This window comes from Sabethes cyaneus, chromosome 1 (genome assembly GCF_943734655.1).
Source record: "Sabethes cyaneus chromosome 1, idSabCyanKW18_F2, whole genome shotgun sequence".
Lineage (NCBI taxonomy): Eukaryota > Metazoa > Arthropoda > Insecta > Diptera > Culicidae > Sabethes > Sabethes cyaneus.
Genome location: NC_071353.1, coordinates 1,600,857 through 1,625,630, shown reverse-complemented (window position 1 = coordinate 1,625,630; position 24,774 = coordinate 1,600,857). Strand labels below are relative to the sequence as shown.

The 24,774-nt window shown below is 40.0% G+C and overlaps 1 protein-coding gene and 1 long non-coding RNA gene across 4 annotated transcripts in view; one reads left to right on the top strand and one right to left on the bottom strand.

Moving 5' to 3' along the window:
• The window catches only part of LOC128732845 (elongation of very long chain fatty acids protein AAEL008004), an 87,729-nt gene that overhangs the window by 54,731 nt on the left and 8,224 nt on the right, over positions 1-24,774 (top strand). For 2 of the 3 annotated variants that reach the window (XM_053826254.1, XM_053826253.1), the window contains 5 exons: positions 840-926; positions 9,125-9,207; positions 16,697-16,804; positions 19,758-19,841; positions 20,942-20,998. In XM_053826254.1, coding sequence (XP_053682229.1) covers positions 869-926; positions 9,125-9,207; positions 16,697-16,804; positions 19,758-19,841; positions 20,942-20,998 — 390 coding nt within the window. In that variant the 5' untranslated portion in view covers positions 840-868. Of the gene's footprint in view, positions 1-839; positions 927-9,124; positions 9,208-16,696; positions 16,805-17,923; positions 18,005-19,757; positions 19,842-20,941; positions 20,999-24,774 lie in introns of all 3 variants that reach the window. The other variant, XM_053826255.1, reaches the window with a different exon arrangement.
• Positions 19,060-22,540, bottom strand: LOC128732847 (uncharacterized). Its single transcript, XR_008411845.1, has 3 exons — positions 22,169-22,540; positions 21,606-21,772; positions 19,060-21,539 (listed from the first exon to the last, which is right to left on the bottom strand). It is a non-coding gene; the product is annotated as an uncharacterized LOC128732847 (long non-coding RNA).

The following is a 24,774-nucleotide window of genomic DNA, read 5'->3' as shown; positions in this document are numbered from 1 at the left end:
TCTCTCTCTCTCTCTCTCTCTCTCTCTCTCTCTCTCTCTTCAACAACAACTAGTAGCATTTTCAGCCTAGTGTAAAACAAATCGTATGGTTTTGAACGCTTCCAAATGCTGTGTTATTTGCTTTGGGCACAAACGATCACTAATGCTTCACGATTACATTCTCGATGGTACATCTTTAAAACGTGAAAACACCGTAAAAGATCTTAGTGTACTTCTTGATTTCTCACTGACATTCAAAGATCAAGTGTCATATGTTGTCTCCAAGGCCTCGTTGCAGTTGGGATTCGTCTTTCGATTCGGCAAATATTTCCAGGACGTTTACTGCCTCAAAGCTTTATATTGTACTTTAGTGCGTTCAACGCTCGAATATTCGTCGGTCGTTTGGGCTGCAAGTTAATCCACCTTGACTCACTCAGCGTTATTAGGAGAGATGTCGCCAAGGCTTGCTTCATCAGCGACTTACTAACGTCCTACATTGACTGCCCTGAACTTCTCGGTCTCTTGGACGTGAACATCCGCAGACGTGCTCTTCGTTCCCATATGTTCCACGATATAGGGAGATCCAGGACAAACTATGGGATGCATGAGCCAATAAAAAATATGTGTCGTGTATTTGCGAATTGTTTCGAGTGCTTCGATTTTAAGTTGTGAAGACGTGTTACATATTAAAAATAATTTTCTAAGAGCGTGATCGGTGCGATGTTGTAAACGATGTATTATCTATAAAGTAATTTAAGTGGAGTCATTGGGATTGTTTTTCACTTGTTGACTGCGTATAAATAAATAAATAAATAAATAAATTTGTACTAAATTTTCTCTTCTCATTCTTTTCTTTACAGTTTAGCGTAGAAAATAAAACACACACACAATGGCCTTAATCATGAAATACATTGACAGTATGCACCATTATATGGATAAGTTCGGAGGTAAGTTGATAACGACCAACGAAATAGACTGTATGAAGAATATCTTAAAGTCAGGTTCGATTAAATCTTTTTAAAATATACTTATTTTACGTAATAAAATTTCAGAATTCATTAATAGATTTTGATGATGCCTATATGAATTGGTATAGCATTCAAAAGAAAACGTTATTTTGATGGCAATAAAAAGTTGGTAAAGAAATTCTTCCAAATTCCTAAAATGAATTTTTGACGTAGGACTACGTCTTACGGCAAGATTTGGCTGGGTAGGGTGTCATTCCAAAAAATCTTTCTCGAAAAGTGGTCAGGTTTGAAACGCTGATAGCTTAGCGGTTTCCCGATGGATTTTCAATATTTTTGCTCCAATCGATCGGTACATCTTCTAAGAATTGGCTCAAATGAAGAACGCTATTATTTCGTAAGTGTACACTATTGAAAAACTGAAAATAAATGACGTGACGCAGAATTCTCAAAGCGAGGAAAATCACCGACTCTCTTTGCATCAGTTAGTTGCTGACAATTCTTTACATACCCAAGCAGCAATGTGAGTTTTATTGTACGCTTAAGGTGGTCTTCGAGACCAATTTTGGTCTTAGGTGCCCTCATAAGAGCGTAATAAAACCCAAATGGTTACTTGGGTAGTCTCCATAGTCAAGCATTACATTTAGATTAATTTCTTTCGCAAATGATGGACAAGACAAGACAGGACGGAACCGTAGTGATGCTAATGTTTATTTAACTGTGAACTCCGTATAAGGCAGTAAGGTACAAAACATTTTGCAAACAACTTTAACTTATTTTGTAGCTTTCAATCATGAATAAATGAATGAATAAAACGCTGTAAAAAATTATCGACAAAAATTTTGATTTCTCAACCTGCAGCACAACAAAACAATTTTTTGATATCATCAAATCAAATACATAAATCTGCATATGTCTAACTAAACAGTGTTTGACGTTGAAGTAAGATTTGAGGCACTATTGACATTCATTCGAAAATAATTGAATATTCTCAACCTGCAGTCTCAACAAACCCTATATATGCTGCATGTAGCATGTATACATAAAGAATCGTATTATTACATGCAAGGATATATGCTACTACCGTCACTTACGTAGTCCATGCTACACATACTACGCGCGACTTACGTAGTCCTGCGTCATCTATATGCGGTCGTGTCTTGTACACAACCTATCTGATATTTTGATATTTTTTAATTTATGAATACTGTTTTTAGAACAAACTTATGCAGTAATATGGAATATACCGTTGAAGGCTGATAAAATTCCGACAATTCCGCTTTCGTTAATTGGAGGACAAAAAAATGTGTTATTTATGGGTAATCCCCGTCTATCGAACGGCGCCAAATCCGCACGTAGGATTCATGTTAAAAATACCCTCTTCCGCGTTGCAGAAAACTGGTTTTCTTTTGCGTGTCTTCTGCCGATTGTTTAATTTATTAGAGGCGACTCGGCAGCACCCGTTTGACGTTTGCTCGCCTGAAACACTAAAAACCCGAAACCACTTTGTTGATAACTAAACTAGAATTAACGGAAACGATAAATTTCCCTTCTAATTTGTAAACAAGTATATTAAAAAAATTCCATACTAAGCTCAAGCCTAAAACGAATTTCATTAATATTTAGTAGAAACAAATTAATGATTCGAGCAACTTTTCCGGAGGGAATTCTTCACACTGGGTTGTCCGAAATCGACCACTGTCAATAACAAACAGGCCCATTGTTTGAAATGCATCCAATTATTTCATGCAAATTCGCAAACTCACCGAATAAATCCAGTGATCCCAGCTGGATCAGTCACGCTCACGCATGCAGGCAGGTGTTAATTTCGATTTCAATAGAATGCGGACTACCGGAAAATACGCGATGTGTTTGATTGACACTTGATGAGTTTTCTGCCCTTTTTCCCATGACTACCCGTTCGTTGGGGTCAAACCGAACGCTAAACTCACGAACAGTGTGCGAATTATTGTTTATACAGAGGAAAAAAACGAAGGGTAAACCGCCTACCAATGTACCTGTACATCATCAATTTCCCACCGGGCGTGTTGTGCTGTGGCGGCTGATGGAAAGCAAGAAAAAACTAAACTGCACTCATCTCGTGTAACACTTCGCGTAATTGATACTATTAAGTGTCAACAATGGAATTACGTCTTACCGGCCGCCGCGGTGCACCAGCCTGTTTTCCTTCCCTCGTTCGAGTCGGGGCGTGTGTGATCGAGTGGAAAGCTACAGGGAAATGCTTGTCTGGCTGATTGAATTCTAAACGGGGTATATTAGTTGCACGGAATCTTACATCTTTTGTAGCACATCTTTTATGGCATGTGTTTGTAAGTAATTTGTTCTAAATTTTGTGTGAAAATATTTTAAATTCTAAAATTTATAATGTTATGAAACTCCCAAAGAAACTAATCGATGCACTTGCTCTTATTGATGGTCTTTCCTGCAGCGTCATCATGCGTGTCTTGCATTTATAGCATTTAGCTGCCTGCATGCTTCAGTGCATGCCAGACACACGTCACCAGTGAAGGGTTTAGGATTTTCCAGGGATTCCCGCTCTACTGCTGCCATGACTTGGCTCCGGCTTCTTCTGGTTCATTTAGCATACAGGGCAGAAACCTAAGTCAAGAAATATTCCATTTTTTTTTCTTCTTAAAACAATGAATCGACTAGTAGTGAGAGTGAGAAAACCGGTAAAGCAACTATAGCGATGGGTGCATACTGCTGTGCACGCAGAGAGGCCAACGGCCTGGAAATGGACACTTTGATTGGTTTTGGTTGTCGTAACAAGGATGAGAGGGGGATATTTTCTTGTTCCTTGTAGTGTTCGAATTAAAGCTACTGTTGGATTGCCATTGCCGAGCTTGATTACCATTTTATTTACTGAACTAAAGGACGACAATCGTCTTGTCTCGTGGTTACAGAACAAAAAAACTGTAACGCCTGGTAATCTCGCGTATTTGCAAAACCGTCGACTCTTTTATCACGAGAGCTGCTAATTTAGACCGGTGTCACATGGATTATAGCAAAAGCAGATAACGAAGACCGATCTTTCCGCTGTATCAACATGTCCTCGAATATATCATAAATATTGTCGGCCTACGGCCTTCAGTCAGCTTTTACTCAATTTACGACTGATAAGCAGGTGCTGCAGTCTGAGGTTGTGAGCTCATTCTATATCATCTCATAAGTTTTTTTTCGGAATCCGGAACCAGCCAGCATCGATATCGACCTGCTCGAGAGTGTATTTTTTGTTTCCGATAAAACCCCAAATTGCGATAAGTAATTTTCCGCTAAGTCTAGCATTTATCAACCCGGATTAAGTGTCTTTTTCGGCTGCTCTGATATGCGTGGCTGGAGTCATCCAAAATCACCTTTGGCAGTGCGAATATTGGTAGGTTTATGAAACTCATGCTGGTTCACAAAATTCTTATGTGGGAGTTGCATGGCGAATATTTTTGCAACTCATCGTGATATTACTACGGGAAGCCCAGTTCAACCCGACATGATGAGTAATAAATTTGTTCTATTCGAAATTGAATTCTGTTGGTCATGGCACGCGAAATTGTTCTATGAGTTGTCACTTAAAGTTTTTTAAGATTCCCATGTTTTGTTGCATAATGTTACATGCAACATCACAAATTCACGTTTAAAACTAGACAACGGCCTATAATTGAACCACTGTTACCCAAAATATTATGTTTTCCAATGGAAGTAGGTGACGCAACAACTTACGGGGTCTTTTTTTTTGTCTGTAGAGAAACTGATAGCACCGAATCTATCAATGACTAATGAGCCCGGATGATTGATAAGCCGTTTATCACCATACGCGAGCGGTATGGCGAAAGCGATGAAAAGTTGTGTTTTAATGTATTTTCGGGTTTGAACCAGTTGTTTTGCACAGTTCGTTCCGAGTTCGCTTTATCAGTAAATGGATTTTATCGTTAAGAATGAATCATACATTTTTACTTGTGTTTTTATTGACTCCTGAAACAAAAAGGTCGTAGTGCAAACGTATGTGGCCTGTATAATTTGTTTTTCTGCGTGAACTTGAAAATCGAAATACATAGCGACATGAGTGTCCCGTTTGCCATTATTCGACGAAAATGACAGTACTCAAACAAAAATTAAGTAAACAAACCGGCAAAAATATCGTAACCTATCAATACCGCCAGTCATCTATACTTGCGGAATGACTCCGCAAATGGTCGTCTTTCCCGTACTTAGTAGAATTATTTTACCGTCCCATATTTAAGTCCACCACAAAATTGGTCGGTAAAAAAACTTGACAGTACAATTCAACCACCTCTTTAACCAGTTTTGAATTTCCATAATCCACGAAAAATCCACAATCCACAGCTTCTTATTCAGCAACTCCTATCCTTACCTCCTCGTGGTACCATCCGGGGTACGTTCCTTAGTGGAAATCGGACAACCGGTGGAAACTAGGGTCGTATGCGAGCAGGGAAGAAGGCACTCATGCGAATGCTGAGTGTGAACTCTCCGCCTGCAATGACGGTTCTCTGTAGAAGGTATGACTACTAAGAACCAAAGCAGAGGGCTCAAAGCTCCTAAAAGGAGGATGGTTTTAATAGCCGTTATCCATGGCTATTACGTAAACACTTGAATGGATAAACCCTTAATATAAGGTGTGACGCGACCCGTGCCGAGGGATGAATGGTGGAGGGGGTTCTATAAATTCTCTGCCGCAACGGAGCCTGTGGAGTACCAGGGCGCCCTCCACAGTAATTTACCCTTGCTGCATCAAGCCGGTCTTACCGAGCCTGCTCTCTCTGCCGAAAAACAAAGAAACGAAGGAGGTGAAGAGGAGAATAGGGGAAGCCCTGTTTCTCGTCTATCCTCAACACGTCGACTCGTAGTGCGTCGACAGACGAGGTGGCTCCAACTCTGAAGGGTGAGCTGAAACAATGGGAGAGCCGAACAGTCATGGCCAATTGGATGACCGTATCATCGCTCAAACAATTTAGAAATCTATAACGTCGAGTATTTAGGTTACTCAAAAGTTGCTGAGTCTCAATTAGCGAGATCTCAGCACGCTCACCGGTCTTGTGACAAGATCTTGTCCGAGTAAATATCTTGTTCGGAATCTCGGTTTCGCAGTGAAATCCTTGAACCAGCAAATGAAAAATTCCATTCCGTGCTTGCAACCATGAAATAACGAACATTTTAATTAGAAAGTATACTGTCTAAATAAAAATCATAATGCCTTTGAGTCGGTGCAAGCGAAATCATGAACGAGTGATAATAATATTTTTATCCGGCTGAATTTTGTTACCTGTCCTATGAACAGGTTGAACAGGCGGACGAGTCGCCACTGGATACTGATACTAATAGTAGAAAGGTTTAATTTGCGTCAAGATATAAATGTGTACAAAAGGGTCTACTTGCAGGCGACGACAATGCTGGATGCCACCAACCGTCAAGTAGATTTTAAAATCATCAGCACATACCAATCTGAATTAAGTTCTAAGAAAATAGACGACATCATCGAAAAATGTGATAAACAAAAGTGGTCCCAAGAAACTGCCTTGCGTGGTTATTTGTGACAACCTATTCAAAGCAGTGTAAGACTCTATCGCACACATACGAGCGTAGCCATGTGATAAACTGTGGGGAACCACCCAGTCGTAGAATTTCATGTAGCAGCTCGAGCGATGATTGATGCGGTCAGAGGTAGCTTTTCAGTCAGTGTTAGTAATAATACAATTAGGCGCGAAATCAAGAGATTCGTTGTCACAGAGCGATGTTGTGCAGAGCTAATGTAGTGTCTGGTGCTGCGAATTAAAGCGGCGCTTATGATTATTTCAAATAATTGAGGGGCAGTTTTTGACTCTTCGGTGACCGTCATTCTTGAAGACTGGAAAAATAAAAGAGTACTTCCAAGTTACCGGCAATTTTTCTTGTGCAAAAAACTTGTTAAAAAGGGCTAGTACCGAATGGCCGAAATACAAATGGCCGAATCACGAATGGCCGAAATCCAAGCGTCCGAATTTCAACAACAGTCTCAGAAGGTCGAATCGCGAAAGCCCGAATCACGAATGGCCGAATCACGAAAGGCCGAATTTTTTCGGAATGCCTAATGCCTACTATTCAATAAAAACGTTGAATTGGCAAGTAGTTAACAAATAACTAAAATCAAACAATCGTTTAGCCGTCTGTATTGTAATACTCACCAGCACATTTAAATTAGTTTGAATGGTTCGCTGCCGAAGGTGCATACGATGGCATATATGCCATTTTTAGAGACCTTATGAAAACTCTAATGACGATAGCTTTTGATTCCCATTTCTAATACGTTGAGTAGAATAGCTTCGTAGATTAGTGAGTTACTGCGACAAATCTAGTTCAGAATTGCATTAGCAAATTGTTTTTTGAGCATTGGCGTAATCTTTCTGCATTCAACATAATCCAATAATACCCAATATTTAGAAATCAACAATGAACGAACCCTTTTTGTTATTATTAATCGCAAGTTTCTTCGAGGTATGATGCTGGTCTAACAAGCCAGTCGTCGTATGTTCGAATCTCGGCTAGGCGGTGCTGCTATTTAAGGTCAGTAGGATTTCTGCACTAGCCCCGTAACTGTCCTATACTCGAACAGCCGGCCACGAAGTCTGTCGATAAAGAAGGATTAAGACTTATAAAGACGTTTAAGCCCAAGGCTTTGCTTTTTTAATTGTTTTTTTGTTATGCACTGTACTTCACAGTTTGCCTCCCGTTAGCCAGATAGGCTTTTATTTCAAATTTCCTAAACCCCGAACCCGAAATTTTACTACCGATCAAATTCAAGATTTCAAACTCGAGCTCGACCATCTTCACCGGTAGCAAACAGGCCACTGATTAAAGCAATTTCCAATCTTTTATATGATTGATGAGCTAAGCATTACACAGTCCATTTAGCTCCTCTTATGAAAAATACTCGACAGTTCTCTGCATACCAGCACAGGTTCATTCTAAAACGTTCATTCTAAGCCTAATAAAATCTGCCAAAATTTATTTCGTTTTGTTTACTTAACATGAGCATAAATGAGCGTTAATAGAATAAATGGCTGCATTCGATTAGGTACAATATCTTTCTAACAGGATTAAAATTACGCTGGGGTTTTCTGCACTATTCTTTAAAAATTTACAATTTCGTAGATGTAGTGTGAAGATCACATTAGAGTATGCCAAACCATTACCAACCAATTTGTATTTTACCGCAAGAGAGTAGCCTGAGATAATTACTCTTTCTTTATATCCTGTTGCTAATGCCAAGAAATTACAAATAATTAATAAAAGATACTCCGTATGCTGCATTGACAAGTTCGATTGCATAAGCTTAGTTTTAGGAGTAAGGAGTAAGGAGTATTGTAACATGATTCATTTAATTTAACTTAACGCAAATTTTATGTTTTTATTTGAAATTGAGATCTGTGAATATGTGAGAAAATAAATTTCAACTGAAATCGGCTTTTCCCATTCATAGTATTAATCTTCATTTAGACTTTGTGCTACTTGAAATAAAGCCATAAATAAATAACAAAGAAAAAAACTCTAAATTCGATTTATATGCATACCGATAAAGTGTATGACCCGGTCGTTCGAGTCATACTAACGTGTGAAAAAGTTACGCGCTCTCCACGGTTCTAAATATCAAACGATAACAGATTTCCAAGCTCTAGCTTCATAAAGTTTGATGATCCAATCAGGAAAGAAAAATCGTTTTGTCATTTATTATTAACCCAATTAGAACGCTTCTGTCGCGTGCGTGCCAGCTAGCGGCTAGTTAGTGTAACGTGCTCCGATCGGATCGGGGGAAGCCTGAGGTGGAGATGATGATTGACAATTATGATTGTATGTAAATATTCACACGCACACACGAGCAGGGTGGATCGACGGGCAGCAGTTTGGATACCTGCGAAACTTTTCATCAGCAGGTGTGAATAATGAGCTTTTAACGAATATGACGACGGTGACGCAATCCACACGAGTTGAGTTGTTCAACGGTTTACAAAATATGCTATGAGATTTAAAACTGACGAACCTGTTTCTCGACGCATTACTGAGAGACAGTTATACGGTAACGTCACGTCGCACTGTATGGGTTATAACTTATAAGTTTGTAGTTCAAATTGCTTATTTTTTTTTTAATATTTACCTTTATTTAATTTTTTCAGACCCTCGGACAAAGGACTGGCCTCTAATGTCGTCCCCCTTCCCCACACTAGCGCTATGTTTAGGATACGTTTACTTAGTCAAAGTAAGTACTGTTTGCAATACTAACCTATAATATATGTAATTTGCATGCCAATGCCCACTAAATATGATTCCTTCTGTTTTTTCCTTTTCGATCTTGAATTTGTAAAATTGATGACCTTAACCTTGAGTTGAGGTTTATAACGCACGCATTGCCCTTTTCCGCCGTGCAAGTTCACACCGACCAGCAGTAATTTACGATGAAAGCCTCGAAGTCCAACGAAGTCCGTCTCCGCGTCTGCGTTCCAACCTCTTCAAATTGTTTCAAACGAATGCTGCTGGCGCTGCTCCCTGTTTGCTGCCGGCTCTTTTTGTTTCAATATCGTGCCGCACTGGCTACTTTACACGGTAAATAGTTTCATGGAAACGGTCCGCCCCGCCAGCACCGGCTCTACCGTATTGCTTGCATCATCCCCGTCAGCACCGGGGAAGGTCCCCGATTGACCCAGAGCCGTGCAATCAGCTGTTGTCTCACACCGTACACCCATACCGGCCCCATGCATAGCAAGAGGTCCAAGGTGGTTCGGTTCGGTGGTCACTCAACTGGTTTGCGCGGTTTTTTTTTTCACCCTCTCGCGCTAGAGGCCGGCCGTTTTCGCCAATGACGACAGATCGCCGCACCGCCGTGCGAGTCGGTTGGAGAGATTTCATTCAGATTCTAGGAATGCTTCGCCGGTGTTGAATTTTTGTACGAACTAAAACAGTTTTGTGCAGTGTTGAATAGCATATTTTTTCTGAATATAAATTCACAAATTTGAAGCACGATTGGTTTGCTCAAATTACGTAGAAACCCTTTGTGCTGCGTTAAAAAAAATAGCCTGGAAAAAACCGGCACCATTAAATTTTTATCATGACGTGTTTCAAAAATTAAAATTTATTTATCTGGAAAATTCGTCAAATCTAATGAATCAAAATTCTTTAGGAAAGCAAAAATAGCCGTCGTTGGGTTGACATTCCATACGAGTAAATTTTTAAAATCGAAATTCGATTAAGAGATCACGCAAATTTGCAAGCATTTTCCCATTATTCTGTTATACAACAGATTAAAACTGTCGATAGATAGTGAGGTATGTATCCTCGTTTTGTTTTTCCTTTAAACACAATGAATATTGTCTACTGATGGATAAAAATCGTAAAAACAAAGGCAAACAATCGCATGCTACAGTGGAGGATGCTATATATTCTTGTTTCAATTAATCTCGCGACACAATCTCCTCGCAGCAACGGCGGCAGCAACAGCAGCTCAGTAGCTCAGAATTGTTATTACACCGCTTAAACATGTATAGGGGTAAAATCAGCTAAATACTAGTTTAGTTACATTTAACTACGAAGGGGGTGCCACCGCAAAGTTTGCTCCTAGGTTCGCTTGACTGACAAACACGGTGCGAGGCGCTGGTAGTTAGATTAATTGTTCAGTTTCGCTTCGAGGTATTCTGACAGATAAATACCTCCACACAGCCGCATAGAAAATTTGCCTACGAACGGTAGTAATTAGTTGAGTATGATCTCCTCCTCACCCGCTCGCTTCCAGTAAGCGATGTCTTTCTGTCGCCGCAGATATGAGCAGCAATTAACAGCTGAATGACACGCGAATGATCGGAATTCAGGAAGGTTCTCACTTCTAAGTGAATGGCACCAACCTCTAAGTCTATGCTTGTTTTACCAACGGATTCCGCCGCGCATTCGATCTGTACATTAAAACAAAGAACCTTGTGACACCTCGCGATATGTCCCTGCCGAGATGGCAGTGAACCGGAGTTTCACTTTGACCGCACGCGCAGAATCAAACACCGATGCCGAATCTCGTCGTACCATGAACCGCAAACTTTCGAAATCGAGTTCCATCAGCTAAGCGACGATGATTGAAGTCCTTCGGTAGTGAGTCAAAGTTCGATCTGTGAATTATAATGATCGCAACCGCAACACAACAAAAATGAGACGTGCAAATGAGACTAACAGAAAACGTGTTATGAATACGAATTTACGGTAGCAATCACATGTTTGTGGTCTCGATATGTCAGTGTGGACTCGTTGTCAGTAATACAAACCTTCCGCTGAAAAGGGGCGGATGATACAAACAAAACGGAAAACACTTCAAAGATTCAATCTGAGCTTGTTCAGATTATGTAATTCTAAAATATGTTGGTGTCTTACTAACTTATCTTGTTCAGCTAAGCTGAATGGAATGACGTGTCGGGGGCAACACGCGACGATCATCGATAACGGATAAACGAAACAGAAGGGGAAGAGAGTGAAAGTATCGGTATGATAGAGAAAGAGACTGAACCAGCCACCAGGTAGAAGTGGTTCAAGGTTGCCGCGGTAGGCTTAGCTAACTGTGCATGTCATAATAGTTCGGCATGCTCACGATTCTGCCGATAACTGAATGGGAATTGGAAGATACCTAGTTGATAATTTGCTCTGCAGTTGATGCATTTAGTCGGAAGCGAATAGTATCGAATGAAAAATCATTGTTAGAGTCGTAATTATTCAATTTTAGTGTTTTATATGAGTCGCGTTTAGATTACCCTGTTCAGCGATAATTGGATCTTAAATCAAACATTTAAAGTACCCTTCGTTCGAGGGATTTAGGGGAATGGTGTAGATATAATTGATCAATTCGATCGATAATCGCCGATTGCGATGTTGAGCAACTCATCTATTGAATTTAGTGCTCGAATACTGATGTAAAGTGAAAGAAACTAAATTTAAATTGAATAGCCCGGAACTAGTTGATTAACTGTGATACTTTTTAATTTGGGTCGCTAGAACCTTCATGTTTGTAATAAAACCCCCATTGGTACGCAAGCTTTCACAAAAATTCTTCGAATTAGATATCGGAGAAAATATCGATGTCTAATAGGGAATGTATTGTAAAATAATTTTAATCATTCGATACATTACAAACATTATGATACTCACACAGAGGCGCAAATTTTTTTGACGTGTATTCACAGTATATTTTTTACATCTCAAATACACTAGAAACTTTTTTTACGTCCATTCATTTTACGTGATTTCGTTTTACGTCCGAAATTTGATTTACCGTCTTCTCGTTTTACGTCCAAAATTTGAATTAACGTCCTCTCGTTTTACGTTCAAAATTTGAATTACCGTCCTCTTTTTTTACGACCGATTTTTTTACATCCCCCAATAGTGGACGTAAAACGGGATTAGAGTGTAAACAAATACAAGTCGTTTGTATGCGTTCACAAAGTTGCTTTGGATTGAATCGGTTACTAAAAAGAAAATATAATTGTTCTGAACAGAGAATCAAAATATCATTGTTCATACGCAGAAATAATCAACAAAAACGAAGAGCGATAAACCAGTTATCCTCTGTCTATAAAACTATATAATGTATCACGATAACAAAATAATAAGACAAAGGAATGTCCCTTCACACCACCAAGCAGGACAACTTTCGATGAGAATATATTTTGATACACACTTGCTGCGCTTGTTGTTGGTGATGCTGGTTGGCTTAATTGGCCTAACGACAAGGCCCGCGCAGTATAATCATCTGCTTTGGTCCATGGCAATTGGTCTCCAGTTCCGCGGGCACCCAGTATTCGCCAGTACTTGCCACCTCGCTCGCTGTGCCCCTCTTTTTTTTCCTGTGTGGACTCATCACTGACACCAGTATAGTTGAACTATTGTGATATTGCCCGGGTGTTTGCTGTATGACCCGCACTGCATTTCTTTTTGCTATTATCGCTATTGAGTGAGCGATATACTTATTAAATTTTATGCGTGCTTGTGTGTATTTGGGTTTACCCTTCCTTCAAAACTTGATCTACTTTATCCACTTATTCCTCACTGTCAGTACTATCCCATATTATAGCCGTCCCTGGCGAGGACTCATTCGTTCCTCTGACCAGTACACTTAACTATAGGAGGGACTTTTGCACTTTCAGGAGCCTTTAGTGGGTAAATTTAGAATTCAGCATGAAGGAAAGGTAAATGAAGGGGGCCTGAAAATAAACCCATGCTAAAGTCACTTGACATCGAATGGCTTGATTCAACTAAGATTCGCACCTACGACCGCTTGCTTGTCAAAGCAAACTGTAATCTTGCGGCTACGGAGCCCCCCCCCTCCCCCTCTGGCAGTGCCCAAAGGCCCAAAGGCAGTGCCTTCTTCGTCTTGTTCCTACCGGATTCGATGTGAAAACCATTTTTGCCGGATAGTTGTCCGGCATTCTAACAACATGTCCTGCCCAACGTCCAGCTTTAACCACTTTCTGAATACTTGGTTCGCCGTAGAGACGTGCGAGCTCGTAGTTCATTCTTCGCCTCCATACACCGTTCTCTTGCACTCCGCCAAAGAAGGTTCTTAGCACCAGCCGTTCGAAAACTCCGAGTGCTCGTAGGTCCTCTTCTAGCAGTGTCCACGTTTCGTGCCCGTAGAGGATAACCGGTCTAATTAGCGTTTTGTACAGTGTGCATTTTGTACGGAGGCTCAGATTGTTCGACCGCAAATGTTTGTGGAGTCCGTAGTAGGCCCGACTTCCGTTGATATTACGCCTTTTAATGCAGGTGGTGATGCCGGTATACAATACAATATGTGTTACAGACAATACTTTATCAGCAACTTGAGCTAAAGAGACAAACAGCAAAAACCTTAAGAAAAAGACTAACTTGCTTTGACCTAAAGTCTGGCGTACAGAAGTTACCAACGTCACCTTGGTAACTACCAAACACTGCCGCTGCCGACACAGTGTGACATGATTATGATTGCTTTTGTTGCGTAAAATACGTATTGCATACAGTACTGTACCCAAGCAACAATGTGAGTTTTATTGTACTCTTATGCTGGTCTTCAAGACCAATTTTGGTCTTAAATGCCATCATAAAAGTGCAATAAAACCCAAATTGTTACTTGGGCAGTGTGTCTTTTTCGCAGACAACAATACAGTTGTTATAACACATCTGTATCCATGATAAACAGCTACAATAACTTATCTTTGTCCTAACTTCCATGCAATAGTGACTAACTTACATCACACATTGTCGCAACATTTTGAAGTAGGGACAATATCCTTGTCCGAAATAGTGTAACATACAATCAAATCGCGTACTGCATTGGGACATATTGCAGGGCTTCCGTATGCTTTGCATTAAATCGGTTAGGGAGAGTGTACCAATAGGGGATACGAATGATATTATGAAAAAAATCGGCTAAAAGTTACTCGTCTGTCACGTCATGTTCAATGTGTTTCGCTAGAGCGACACCGTCAACCTCAAAAATTTATTTGAATGAAAAAAGTATTGCTTCATTGTACATAAGCATAACTTCCCTCCCCTGTTCTGGCCGTCCGCCCCCTTATACCAAGTCTATTCTACAATGATTTTTGGAAAACAATATTATGTACTTCGAAAAAGACAGCAATCCATCAAGCTGTCCACAACTGCGGTCAAATTAATGTTACTGGGCAATTATCGAGGACTGAGACTGAACCTTATTGAGACTTATAATAATTCTTAAAATTTGTCAGAAAAAGAATTGGTCAGAATTGGCAGAAAGCGCACAAAGGGCTAATTGGGAGAATTTGAAGCGAGATCTAAAATTTAAAATGCGGACGTTCTGCAGAAATTAAAAATATGATTAATTTATTTTTTATAAATCTATCTTTCTTGGGGAAGAGTAAATGCTTAATGTGAAAAATAATAAATTGGACGATCTAAACAATTTGTTATGTAAATCGGTGGTGTGAAAGAAACACAGATAAAAGCTAATCCTTACGGCTTCTACCTCTTCCAGCGGAATAAAACCGGGGTGACTCTTGCCGTATCAAGAATTCCACTCCATTTAACCTCGGGTATTAGTCGCCTTTTCGTTGAGCGTCTCGACACACGCAAGTCGGCTTCAACCTCCTCCTTATGACGTGACTGGTCCACAGTAGTCTCCCAATGTTCGATAAGTGTACAAGTGTACAGCGCAAGTCGGCTTCAACCTCCTCCTTATGACGTGACTGGTCCACAGTAGTCTCCCAATGTTCGATAAGTGTACAATGGATACCTCTCCAAGTAGTACCTGCAGCTCGAGGTTTATATGCCTACGTATACGTAACTCTTCGTATTCCCTTTGTCGCAGCCCTCTGCGCGATTCGAAGGGACTCGCGAGTGCCCCGAGCCGAAACACATACCTAGCAGATCATGCGCTCTAGGATAGCTTTGCTCAGTCGCGTCAGTTTGTCCGGTAAACCGTTTTCTGCCTGCATTATCTGCCATAACTGTCGGCGCTCGACTATATCGTATCCTGCCCTGAAATCCACGAAAATATGATGCGCAGGCACGTTGTACTTCCGACATTTCTAGAGGATTTGTTGGAGAATGATAATTGAGTGATAATTCGTAACAGCAAGCACCCTCCATAGAGCCCGCGGGAAACTGCCCGTTGAATTCTTTTGCTATTAGGAATAGACGACATAACAAGATCTAGACAGTAGACAACAAGATCTAAATTATAACGTATAATATATAACAAATGTAAGAGTCTCTTTAAAAACATCAGCTTGATGTTTTATTGAATTTTTTTTTAAATAATTTTATGACATTCTTCTTTTAAATGACTATTTGGTCTCGAAAAAGAGAATATACACTTGAGAAGGAACTTTCCAAGATGAACAATCGATCTGCCATAATCGACGTAGGGTAAATTAACGATTATTAGACCAGTTAGTGCTTGAGTAGTTTTCTTCCACGAATTATTTTAAACTGTCAGACGCAACCGATGGTACTTACAATACGAGTAACTTTCGATTAAGCCTGAAAAAATATCAATTTATATTGCAAATCTCTATATTTTACCCATTTTTTAAAACAGATTGGAATGTCCGTTTTCCTTTTATGGACCTTTTGGTTTACAATAGGATAACGACCGGCTCCATTATAGGAATTCTAGTGCATTTTATATGAAGAGGGTCCACTAAGGACGACATTTCACATTGTTAACCATAAAATGGACCCTAGCTTGTTGAAAATGTCGATTTTAGGGCATTAATCATTAAATTCAGCTAAAATCTTATAAACTGAACTGTGTGGTTTGCTTTGTACTTTCTGTTTCATGTCATGTCCGAGGATATGGAAGCACAAGCTAACAAACGCGGAAACTGTACCCGAGGTCCATTATAGGTAAAGGGTCCACTATAGGTTAACTTACCCTAATCGGCGGAAAAGAAAACAAAAACTGGCGAATGTATTAAACGAAATCTAATGAAAGTTTATCCAATATTTCAAATATTTGGTATTGGTCTTTATTAACGAATGGATTTAACTTGATATTTAATCATCATTCATTAAATTGTTTCAAATTGTATTTGAATAATTATAATTTGGTTTATTACGTATTATAATTGTACCATAAACATGTCACATCACATATTTTGATATTAATAGTTGTATTACACTGTAAACTGTTTTTAATCGGATATTTCATTACGCAACATACTAATCTCTTCAAATTTGGTCTTTTCTCTGTCTCTCCCCCTCAGGTCCTAGGTCCAAGGCTCATGGAAAACCGCAAACCATTCCAGCTTCGACACACCCTCATAGCATACAACTTCATCCAAGTCGTGTTCAGTGCCTGGTTGTTTTACGAGGTAAATTGACCGTGCCGTACAGGATAAGCTTCTAACTTTTCTAATCCATCGAATAAACTGTTTTGATTTTCCTCCGTACATGTGTTTGCCGTCCTGTTGCCGGCGCACATGTACGCCATAGGACAAGCACAAAACCGACAAATATTATTTCTGCACGTATCCTGCCAGACGATCTACCTATGACAGCAACTTTTGCCCGGTTTGACAGCAGACGACTGTTCTCCAACTTGTACGAAAATGTCCGGAGCAAGCAGTATTCGACTAAAACGCTAAAGTATGCCTGATTGATAGTCGTTCGATTTTAAACGCGCGTCTAGACAAAACCAAAACAATTACTAAAAAACCCTGCCCGTTTGCGTATTTGATTGAATTGTGCTGCATGCTACTGATCAACGCACCGATTCACCATTTGTACCACGAATGCTTACATTGCAATTTTGTTTGCCGCTGTGTTTGGTAGATTATAGTCATTGTTTTTGCTGCAAAGTAGTGTCTTTTTCGTAAGTTTGCCTTTCAATAAGTTTTTATTGAGCACAAAATTTACCTCCTATTGCTGGAAACTTGTAGCAGCTTGTAGCAGAATGCAATCATGATTCCGATCTTGAACCCGTTCAGAGACCGCATTCGCATCCTTTCACTGCTTCCGGGCGAAACCCGCAACGTCCCGAGAGTGCGAGAGATCAATACACCCTTAACTCGACCTCCAAAGCGCACAGGTTGCGCGGATGCCAACCTGGTGGCCGCCGACCTTCCTTTCACTTTTCGGCCAGACCGCAGTCAGCAACGCTGGATTAACACATGTGTTTTGCGGACGCGATTGTGGCGTTCGTAATTTGAGATCAACAAACGGCCTTCAATATTTTCATTTTCTTATTTTTTCCCCCCATTGATAACGGTCTTTTGGTTCTTGTTCTTGTTCCTGATGAGCCGGCTAATGAGCTTGGAAGTTAGCCCTAAAGCTACGAACCTGGATGGAACTATAAGCAACCAATCGAAGATGTATGATATTAAATCGTTTGCATTGTTTTCTCTCTCTCTTTTCTTTTTATAATTTGCGTATCGATTGCAATTGTGATTCTTCCTTCCCGTCCATGATTTATACGTGCTTTGTGTGTACAGTGTTTGATGGGCGGTTGGTGGGGCGAGTACAGCTTCCGGTGTCAACCAGTGGACCACGGCACTACCGGCCGACCGATGAGAGTAAGTTCAACGCTACCGACCATGTCAACCATCCAGTTCCACCCCTTCCTTCGTTACCACCAGATAATTGTTAGCATTTCGTCTCCCAGAATCAGAAGAAATTCGAGGATGTTGTTCTCTCATTCTCTCGCCACGATAGCGGTTCCGAAATCTAGTATCATTGGGCAGAATGTAGATTAACAACGGCCTATTGTTAGGCTGACAACCGGAACTAGATTCCCGGTCGAGCACCCCCAGATCTATGACCAACGGGGCGGAATATACATCAGGTTCACTGGAGTCGATCAATTGTAACACTGGGTTTTATATTCATTGTAGTGAAGCAAACTGGATCCAGGTCAAATGACAATCCTGGACACAAAAATAAACAAACGATCGTGTGTTTTGGGTGCGTCTGTTGTGTGTATGTGTATGTACGTACCCGTTGCGGGCATTGCGGCCACGAAGAACCCCCGCAGTACAAACGGGACCGTAGGTTGACGATGCTGATGCAATTACTACCATTACTACTACTACTATTACTAGCACTATTATCGACTACTACCACCACTGGGATAGTTTTACTAATCAATCGAACCCCGTACACAGCACGGGATCTTTGAAAAAGAAAAAAAACCTAGCGCTAAGACCTAGGCACCGTCCCGAAGAACCCAGGAACCCAGGTTGGCAGCTCGGGGGAACTTCGAAAAGCTCGCCCCGAACAGACGGACCGTTCGTAGTAGAGTAGTTGAACATGGTGCGTGCAGGGTACTAATGGAAACGGATTTGGACTCACCTTGACAAGGGTACACAATGATAGGCGGTACGTTTTTTGTTTGAAGTTTTTCGGTTGAAATTTGTAGATTAGGCTTTTGATTGAGCGTAGTAAGTTACCGATCGGTACACTAGAGATTTGTGCATATATCATTCGTAGAATATTCTTAATAGATGAACCTTTTTTGCCAACTCAAGCTTGTCTTTCGACAAGAGTTTTATCGATATTTCGTTAACAAATACAATTATCTGAAATAACGTGATTTGGAACGCAGGTAAGTTTTGAAAAAATAAAATTCACAGGACGGTAATATTGCATGGTTCTACATATGAATCTGTATGATTTTTTAGCGTGAGGCATTTAACTCAAATTAGAAAGATTGGCCAGATTCGGGTTAACTTTCACTTTACTGTTACTCACCATTATAAAGAAAGGCATTGAATGGTATTAGTTCGTCAATTTTTATTTTTAGTAAGGTCAACTGTTTTTTATGGAATGCCTTAGAATATAATATAATATAACACATTAAAGAAGAACTCAAGATTATAAACTAGTTTCGCTGATTTTTTGATTGTTTTTGCTATGACCAAGCGGCCCATCTTAAACTTTCTGAACCGAAGGGGAATAATCTACGCTGTAGTTTGCATCAATGACCGTCGACCGCCCAGGACGAATGACGTTTTCAACCTTCTGTTATGACAAAATTAAATCTTCCTTTCACATTTTTTTTCAGTTTCGGTTTTTGTTTTGTTGGTTGCCAGTTTGAAAAGGTTCTGTTTCATGGCCTACTTTTTTATGTTTGTCACTATCAGATTGAGTCAGATCAGTTCGATAAAGTTAAATCAAACCTGAGCCCAATTTCGAAACAGAGCCATTTCAAATAATCGAAGCTTCCGCTGAAAGCTCGAAAAGTGCGACACTTCTTTGAACGGACGACGAGTAAAATCTTCCCGATGGCACTAACTAGGAATTGTATTCTTCTTCTATTGCCTTCCACAGATTGGTGTATCGGGTTGGCTAACGGGACATTATAACTTCCGATGTCAGCCGGTCGACTATAGTAACCACCCTAAAACGTTAAGGGTAGGTTAAGTATTCCAAATTGCACGTGTCCCTTTAGAACAGAACAATTGTTTGAATGAACGCCAATAATAATTAACGCCTGTTGTTTCTGCGTCCTGACAAATAAAAACCGCTCGTATCTTTGTGTTTGTGTGAGAAAAAACTGCTTCCTATCAGTTTTATTTGTAATTGCCAAATCAAAATAAGCTATAATTATTCAGTAGTCATACGCATTTTTCCAAAACCAAAAAAACGAAAGTCAGATGAGCTTCTAACTAGAGTAGTTGTGTTTGTACAATTGTTATTACTCAGGGGTTTTGTTTAGTCAAAAGTGGGGTTGTTTTTATCGCACCTTGTTTCGGCCAAATTTATCCCATCTTTCATTTGATCACTGGTGTAACAGGTTCAACTTCATTCGTATACCTTTATACTGTAGTTAAATTCACATTTCCGGTGGCATATCAACACTAATCTGACATAAACATGTAAACACTATCTACAACTAACACTAACTTTGTAAATAACCGCATTTCAAATCAGAATTAAAATGAGAGAATGCAGCCTTTTAGTGTTTTCAGAGAACCAAACCAAGTTTAAATCTAGAGTTTAAACCAAACTCTATCCTGTCTTATTTATATCTATATGTTTAATGTACTTTTATACTTTAAATTTTCATTTTTCCTACTATTTTTCACCATTTTTGCTTATCTATGAAACAAAACAGTAAAATAGTTAGTTGCAACTCTACTATGCAGTTCCCTTTCTTTCAACTGTATTCTGAGCCTTCTTCTATAAGCTTCCAACGTCATTACCAATAAAAAAATAAAGACAACCCGCTCTTAGCTTTGCTTAGGTCTACATCCCTGCACAACACTTAGTTGTGGCATTTCTTGTCCCATCTCGAACGTGTGCGTAACTGTATTAGGATCCACTTGAATAGGCTTCTGTCCCTATGTGCCAACTGGGACATTTGCTTGTGCTGTTTTTACTAATGTATGCTCTTTTTATGTTGTTTTTCTCCTCTCTGTCGTAAATTGAAACGGTTCGTGAACCGTAATGTGAACAAAAAATAATAATATCACCACAATCGGACCGGATCCTTACCTCGGCCACCCACGCAGATGGTGCACGCCTGTTGGTGGTACTACTTCTCGAAGTTCACTGAGTTCTTCGATACGGTAAGTGTACATTGAATTGTAATTTAATTTGCCTGGTCTGTCTGCCTGATGTCCTCAATAAATGTGACGCCTTCGATTGTGGTCGAGTGTCCGATTTGCGATCCATATAAAGTGACCTTCGATGTATGTTTTTTTTTCAGAATTAGTTTCCATTTACCACAGATCAAATCGTTCGTTTAATCATACGCAAAAACACAGGTAAAATATTTGCACTTGTTACTGCCAACTCCAGGAAAGAAAACCGCGTTTTACGATCGTAGCCGAATAATAAATTACCCATTAATTTAATTGATTCTTCCACCACCACCTGTAATGATCACAGCAAGCGACTCCTCAAACAGTTTGTCAAGTTCAAGTTCGATAAACCAGCCCCTTGCGGCCACCGTTCAACGACTCCTTGATTCATCTCTGATGGATTGGAGCTCCTTTTGGCTCTGCTGCGCAGTTTATTTAGCCGAGCGATGAATTGAAAAATGGAAATCATTCCAAGTTGTGCTGGACGAAGCGAAGGAGACGCTGGGTACTTCTGGCTACCGTCTGTCTATATGTGAGAATATCAAACAACTCTTCAATAAAACCCAAATATTTATGACGCTAATTTTACTACCTCGCGCAGGTTTTTCTAGCTTCCACTTTGCTTGTCCGTACCGCGGATAAGCAATTATTTACTTGGATTCGATAGACGTCTTCACGCACACACTCACTCATACATCTCGATGGAGGTTTCACAGATCCACCCGGTCCAGCAGCGGTGGTGAAACGTGCCGTGGAGTTCTATAAATATTCACATTCTCGTTAATAATTCATAATCGAGTTTAAGGGGTTGTTCGCCGTTGTTCTGATCCCCTCAGCAGTGCCTTAAAACTTGACAGTTGCAGTATTTTGGAACGACATTGCGAACACTGTCTTTCCATTATTGGTCGCAATGGAAAACCCAAATTGATATACCTAGTTACATTCTATGCCAAACTATTTCTAAATATTGAACCACTGAAGCGTGGAGTGGCCATGTCTAATGTCTAATATCTAATTTACCGAACTGCTCTTGACTTTGAGCGCACTGGAGGTAAAGTGCTGACGGGTTCGGCGGGTAATTATCACCGATATTGAATGTGCTATTATTTCGCGAACTGCACAAAACAGAATGTAGTTGGTTTTGAGTGCACTTACCTTTGGCAAAGAATCATCCTTGACAGCTAATTATTGAACGACGACGCACTTCACCTTGTCGAAATGACCTTCTACGGTGCTATGGAAGCCCGACTATTGTATGTGTTTTTTTTTAATTCATACATTTGTTTTCCACTGATCGTGTTTGATCTCGAAGCTCGTCGTTTGTTTGATAAGCTATAAAAACCGTATGGCCTGCTTGAATAGATTGAATTTCCTGTGATTGATCAACAAGAGAATCCCAAACAGGGACCACTATCACTTGAATGAGTTGTTGGGATTATAGCGGGTGTGAAATTGACGCAATTTACACCCAGTAGACGCCCATCTACCGTTTAATCTCTCTACGATGTAGATTTATCTAACTCTACAAAAAAACTGCATCGCTGTATCTTTTATTTTTTCTTTTCGTGTGCACATAACAACTATGAACACTTGCCGCAATTAGCGTTTGCATGTGAGTTTGTCGTCGCGCGGCATCAGCGCCGTCATGATCACCGCGCCATCATCATGGCGGAGGAATGGTTGATCAAACTCAAACTGTACGGCCCCCAGGCGTGACTGCTATCGCAAATAAAACAACCATTCGGCGCAGAGTACCGATCGCTATTTTTATCGTCCTAACAGACGAAGTTGGAAGTCAAAATTTTGGACACGTCGCTATACCCTCTACGGCGCTGCTCCACCGTCAGAACCCAAGCGGCAAACTTTGTTTTAACGCTTATGTCAGGACATTGGATAATTGGGATTTCGAGCAAAAATTTTTCTATGCCTTATAGAGAGTTACGGGAAGTTGTGGGAGAAACTACAACATGCGATCATGCAAAGGTCCGAATTTGAATACTTGACACGTTTCTTGACGGATGCATATGATTCTCACTTCAGTCACGTGCAGTCAAGTCAAGTATTTGTTTACCAAGCCCGCTACGACATCATACTAATACACCAACACCAACTGTTTGCTGTGATCTTGTTCATTGCTGTTCATTAGCTAAAAAAGACAGTCTTTTTATTCGAGCAGGTCGATGTGTGCTTTCTTCAAATATGAATCAATGTAATAGAATGTATGATGATTTTCGCCAAGCCATTTTAATAAAGTTTATAAAGATGATTCAGCGAAACTCCGACCACTCATTACTCAGTTCATGCTGCTCACTACTCGCTTCTCTCTACTGCCAATTTTTAATTGGAAAACAACTCAGAATCTGATTTACACATTAAGGGCATTTGCAGGTAAACTCAATTAAGAGTGTAGAGTGCTATAGATCATTTTGCGATGACGTCATTTTGCCGTCAAATGACACCACTTGGTGGTTTGTTTACATGTTTTTGTCACATCCAGCAGTTTCGATTTGAAATTTCGTGAAGGATTACTGCATCAATTTCTGTAAAATGCATGTAAGGCACTTTCTCTTCAATAAAAACTATAAATTTCTATCATTATCTGCCGGACAAAGATAGAAAACTCAATTCAAAATTTAACACCACGTAAACAAACCACCAAGTGCTGTCAAAAAAGTGTGGTTAGGAGCTCCCGTGTAATGATCTATAGCAGCACGTTCCAAACATCGATAAACTGCTACAGAACTTAACAGTGTACCATTGGTGAACATACTTTGGTATGGACACCTTCTGTGTACATACCGTGAGCAGAGTTGTCATTCGATATTACGATCAGGGATACCAGATTTGCAGATTTGTCTGCAAATTCCAGATTTTTGGAACGGTCTTGCAGATCATTATAAATTTGCAGATATTTGCAGTTTTTATGACTTTTATTGTTTTGGTGCAGATTTTTGTTCGAAGCTCTTTAAATTTTCACAGACTTCCTAAAAAAGTGTGCAGATTTTCGCAGATTATTTTCAAACCAGAAAATTCGAGTAGCCGGAAAACTGCTCGATTTTTTCGGTTTTCGAGCAGTTACAGACTTTTGTTCTCTGATTACGATAGCAACCAAAAACCACGTTTATATTTTCACTTTGTTATAAATCGAATTAGTTACATAAAACTACATGTTTTGTCTCTGTACCAAGTAGCGTTTGATTACGGGGACATAACAATAACATAGAGATTTTCAGGCTAATGTTGTAGAATCATCTTCATCGATGTAAAGGTAATTTCCGCCCAGCGCCGTAGCGTGCAGTTGGCCAGACTGACCCCCGCCAAGGAAGCTAGCTGCTAGGGGGCGCCAAAAATGACCTGAACCTTAGTAAGGCACTCTCGAGTGTAGCGAAGTACTGGATACAGCGAGCTGTAAGAATCATGCATGGCAGTCTAATTATAAAAAATAATAAACTTCGAAGAAACATTGATTTAAGAAACGAGGGTGCGCCACAGGCCGCCACAATGGCTCTGGAATTAGGCAAAAAGTTGGGTGCAAATATAGGATGTTGTAATCCCAATGGTCCAAAACATGGTCCACAGCCCAGTCCAATTTTTTCCCAAATCTGGAACAAAATTTGATTAAAAAATATGTGGTCTACGATATAGTCGAGGTTCAAAATATGGTCCAGATCCAGAACCTGGTTCAAAATCTGATCCAAAATCTGATTGCTGGTTTAAAATCTGATTAAAAATGTGGCCCAAAATCTGCTTCAGGTCCAAAA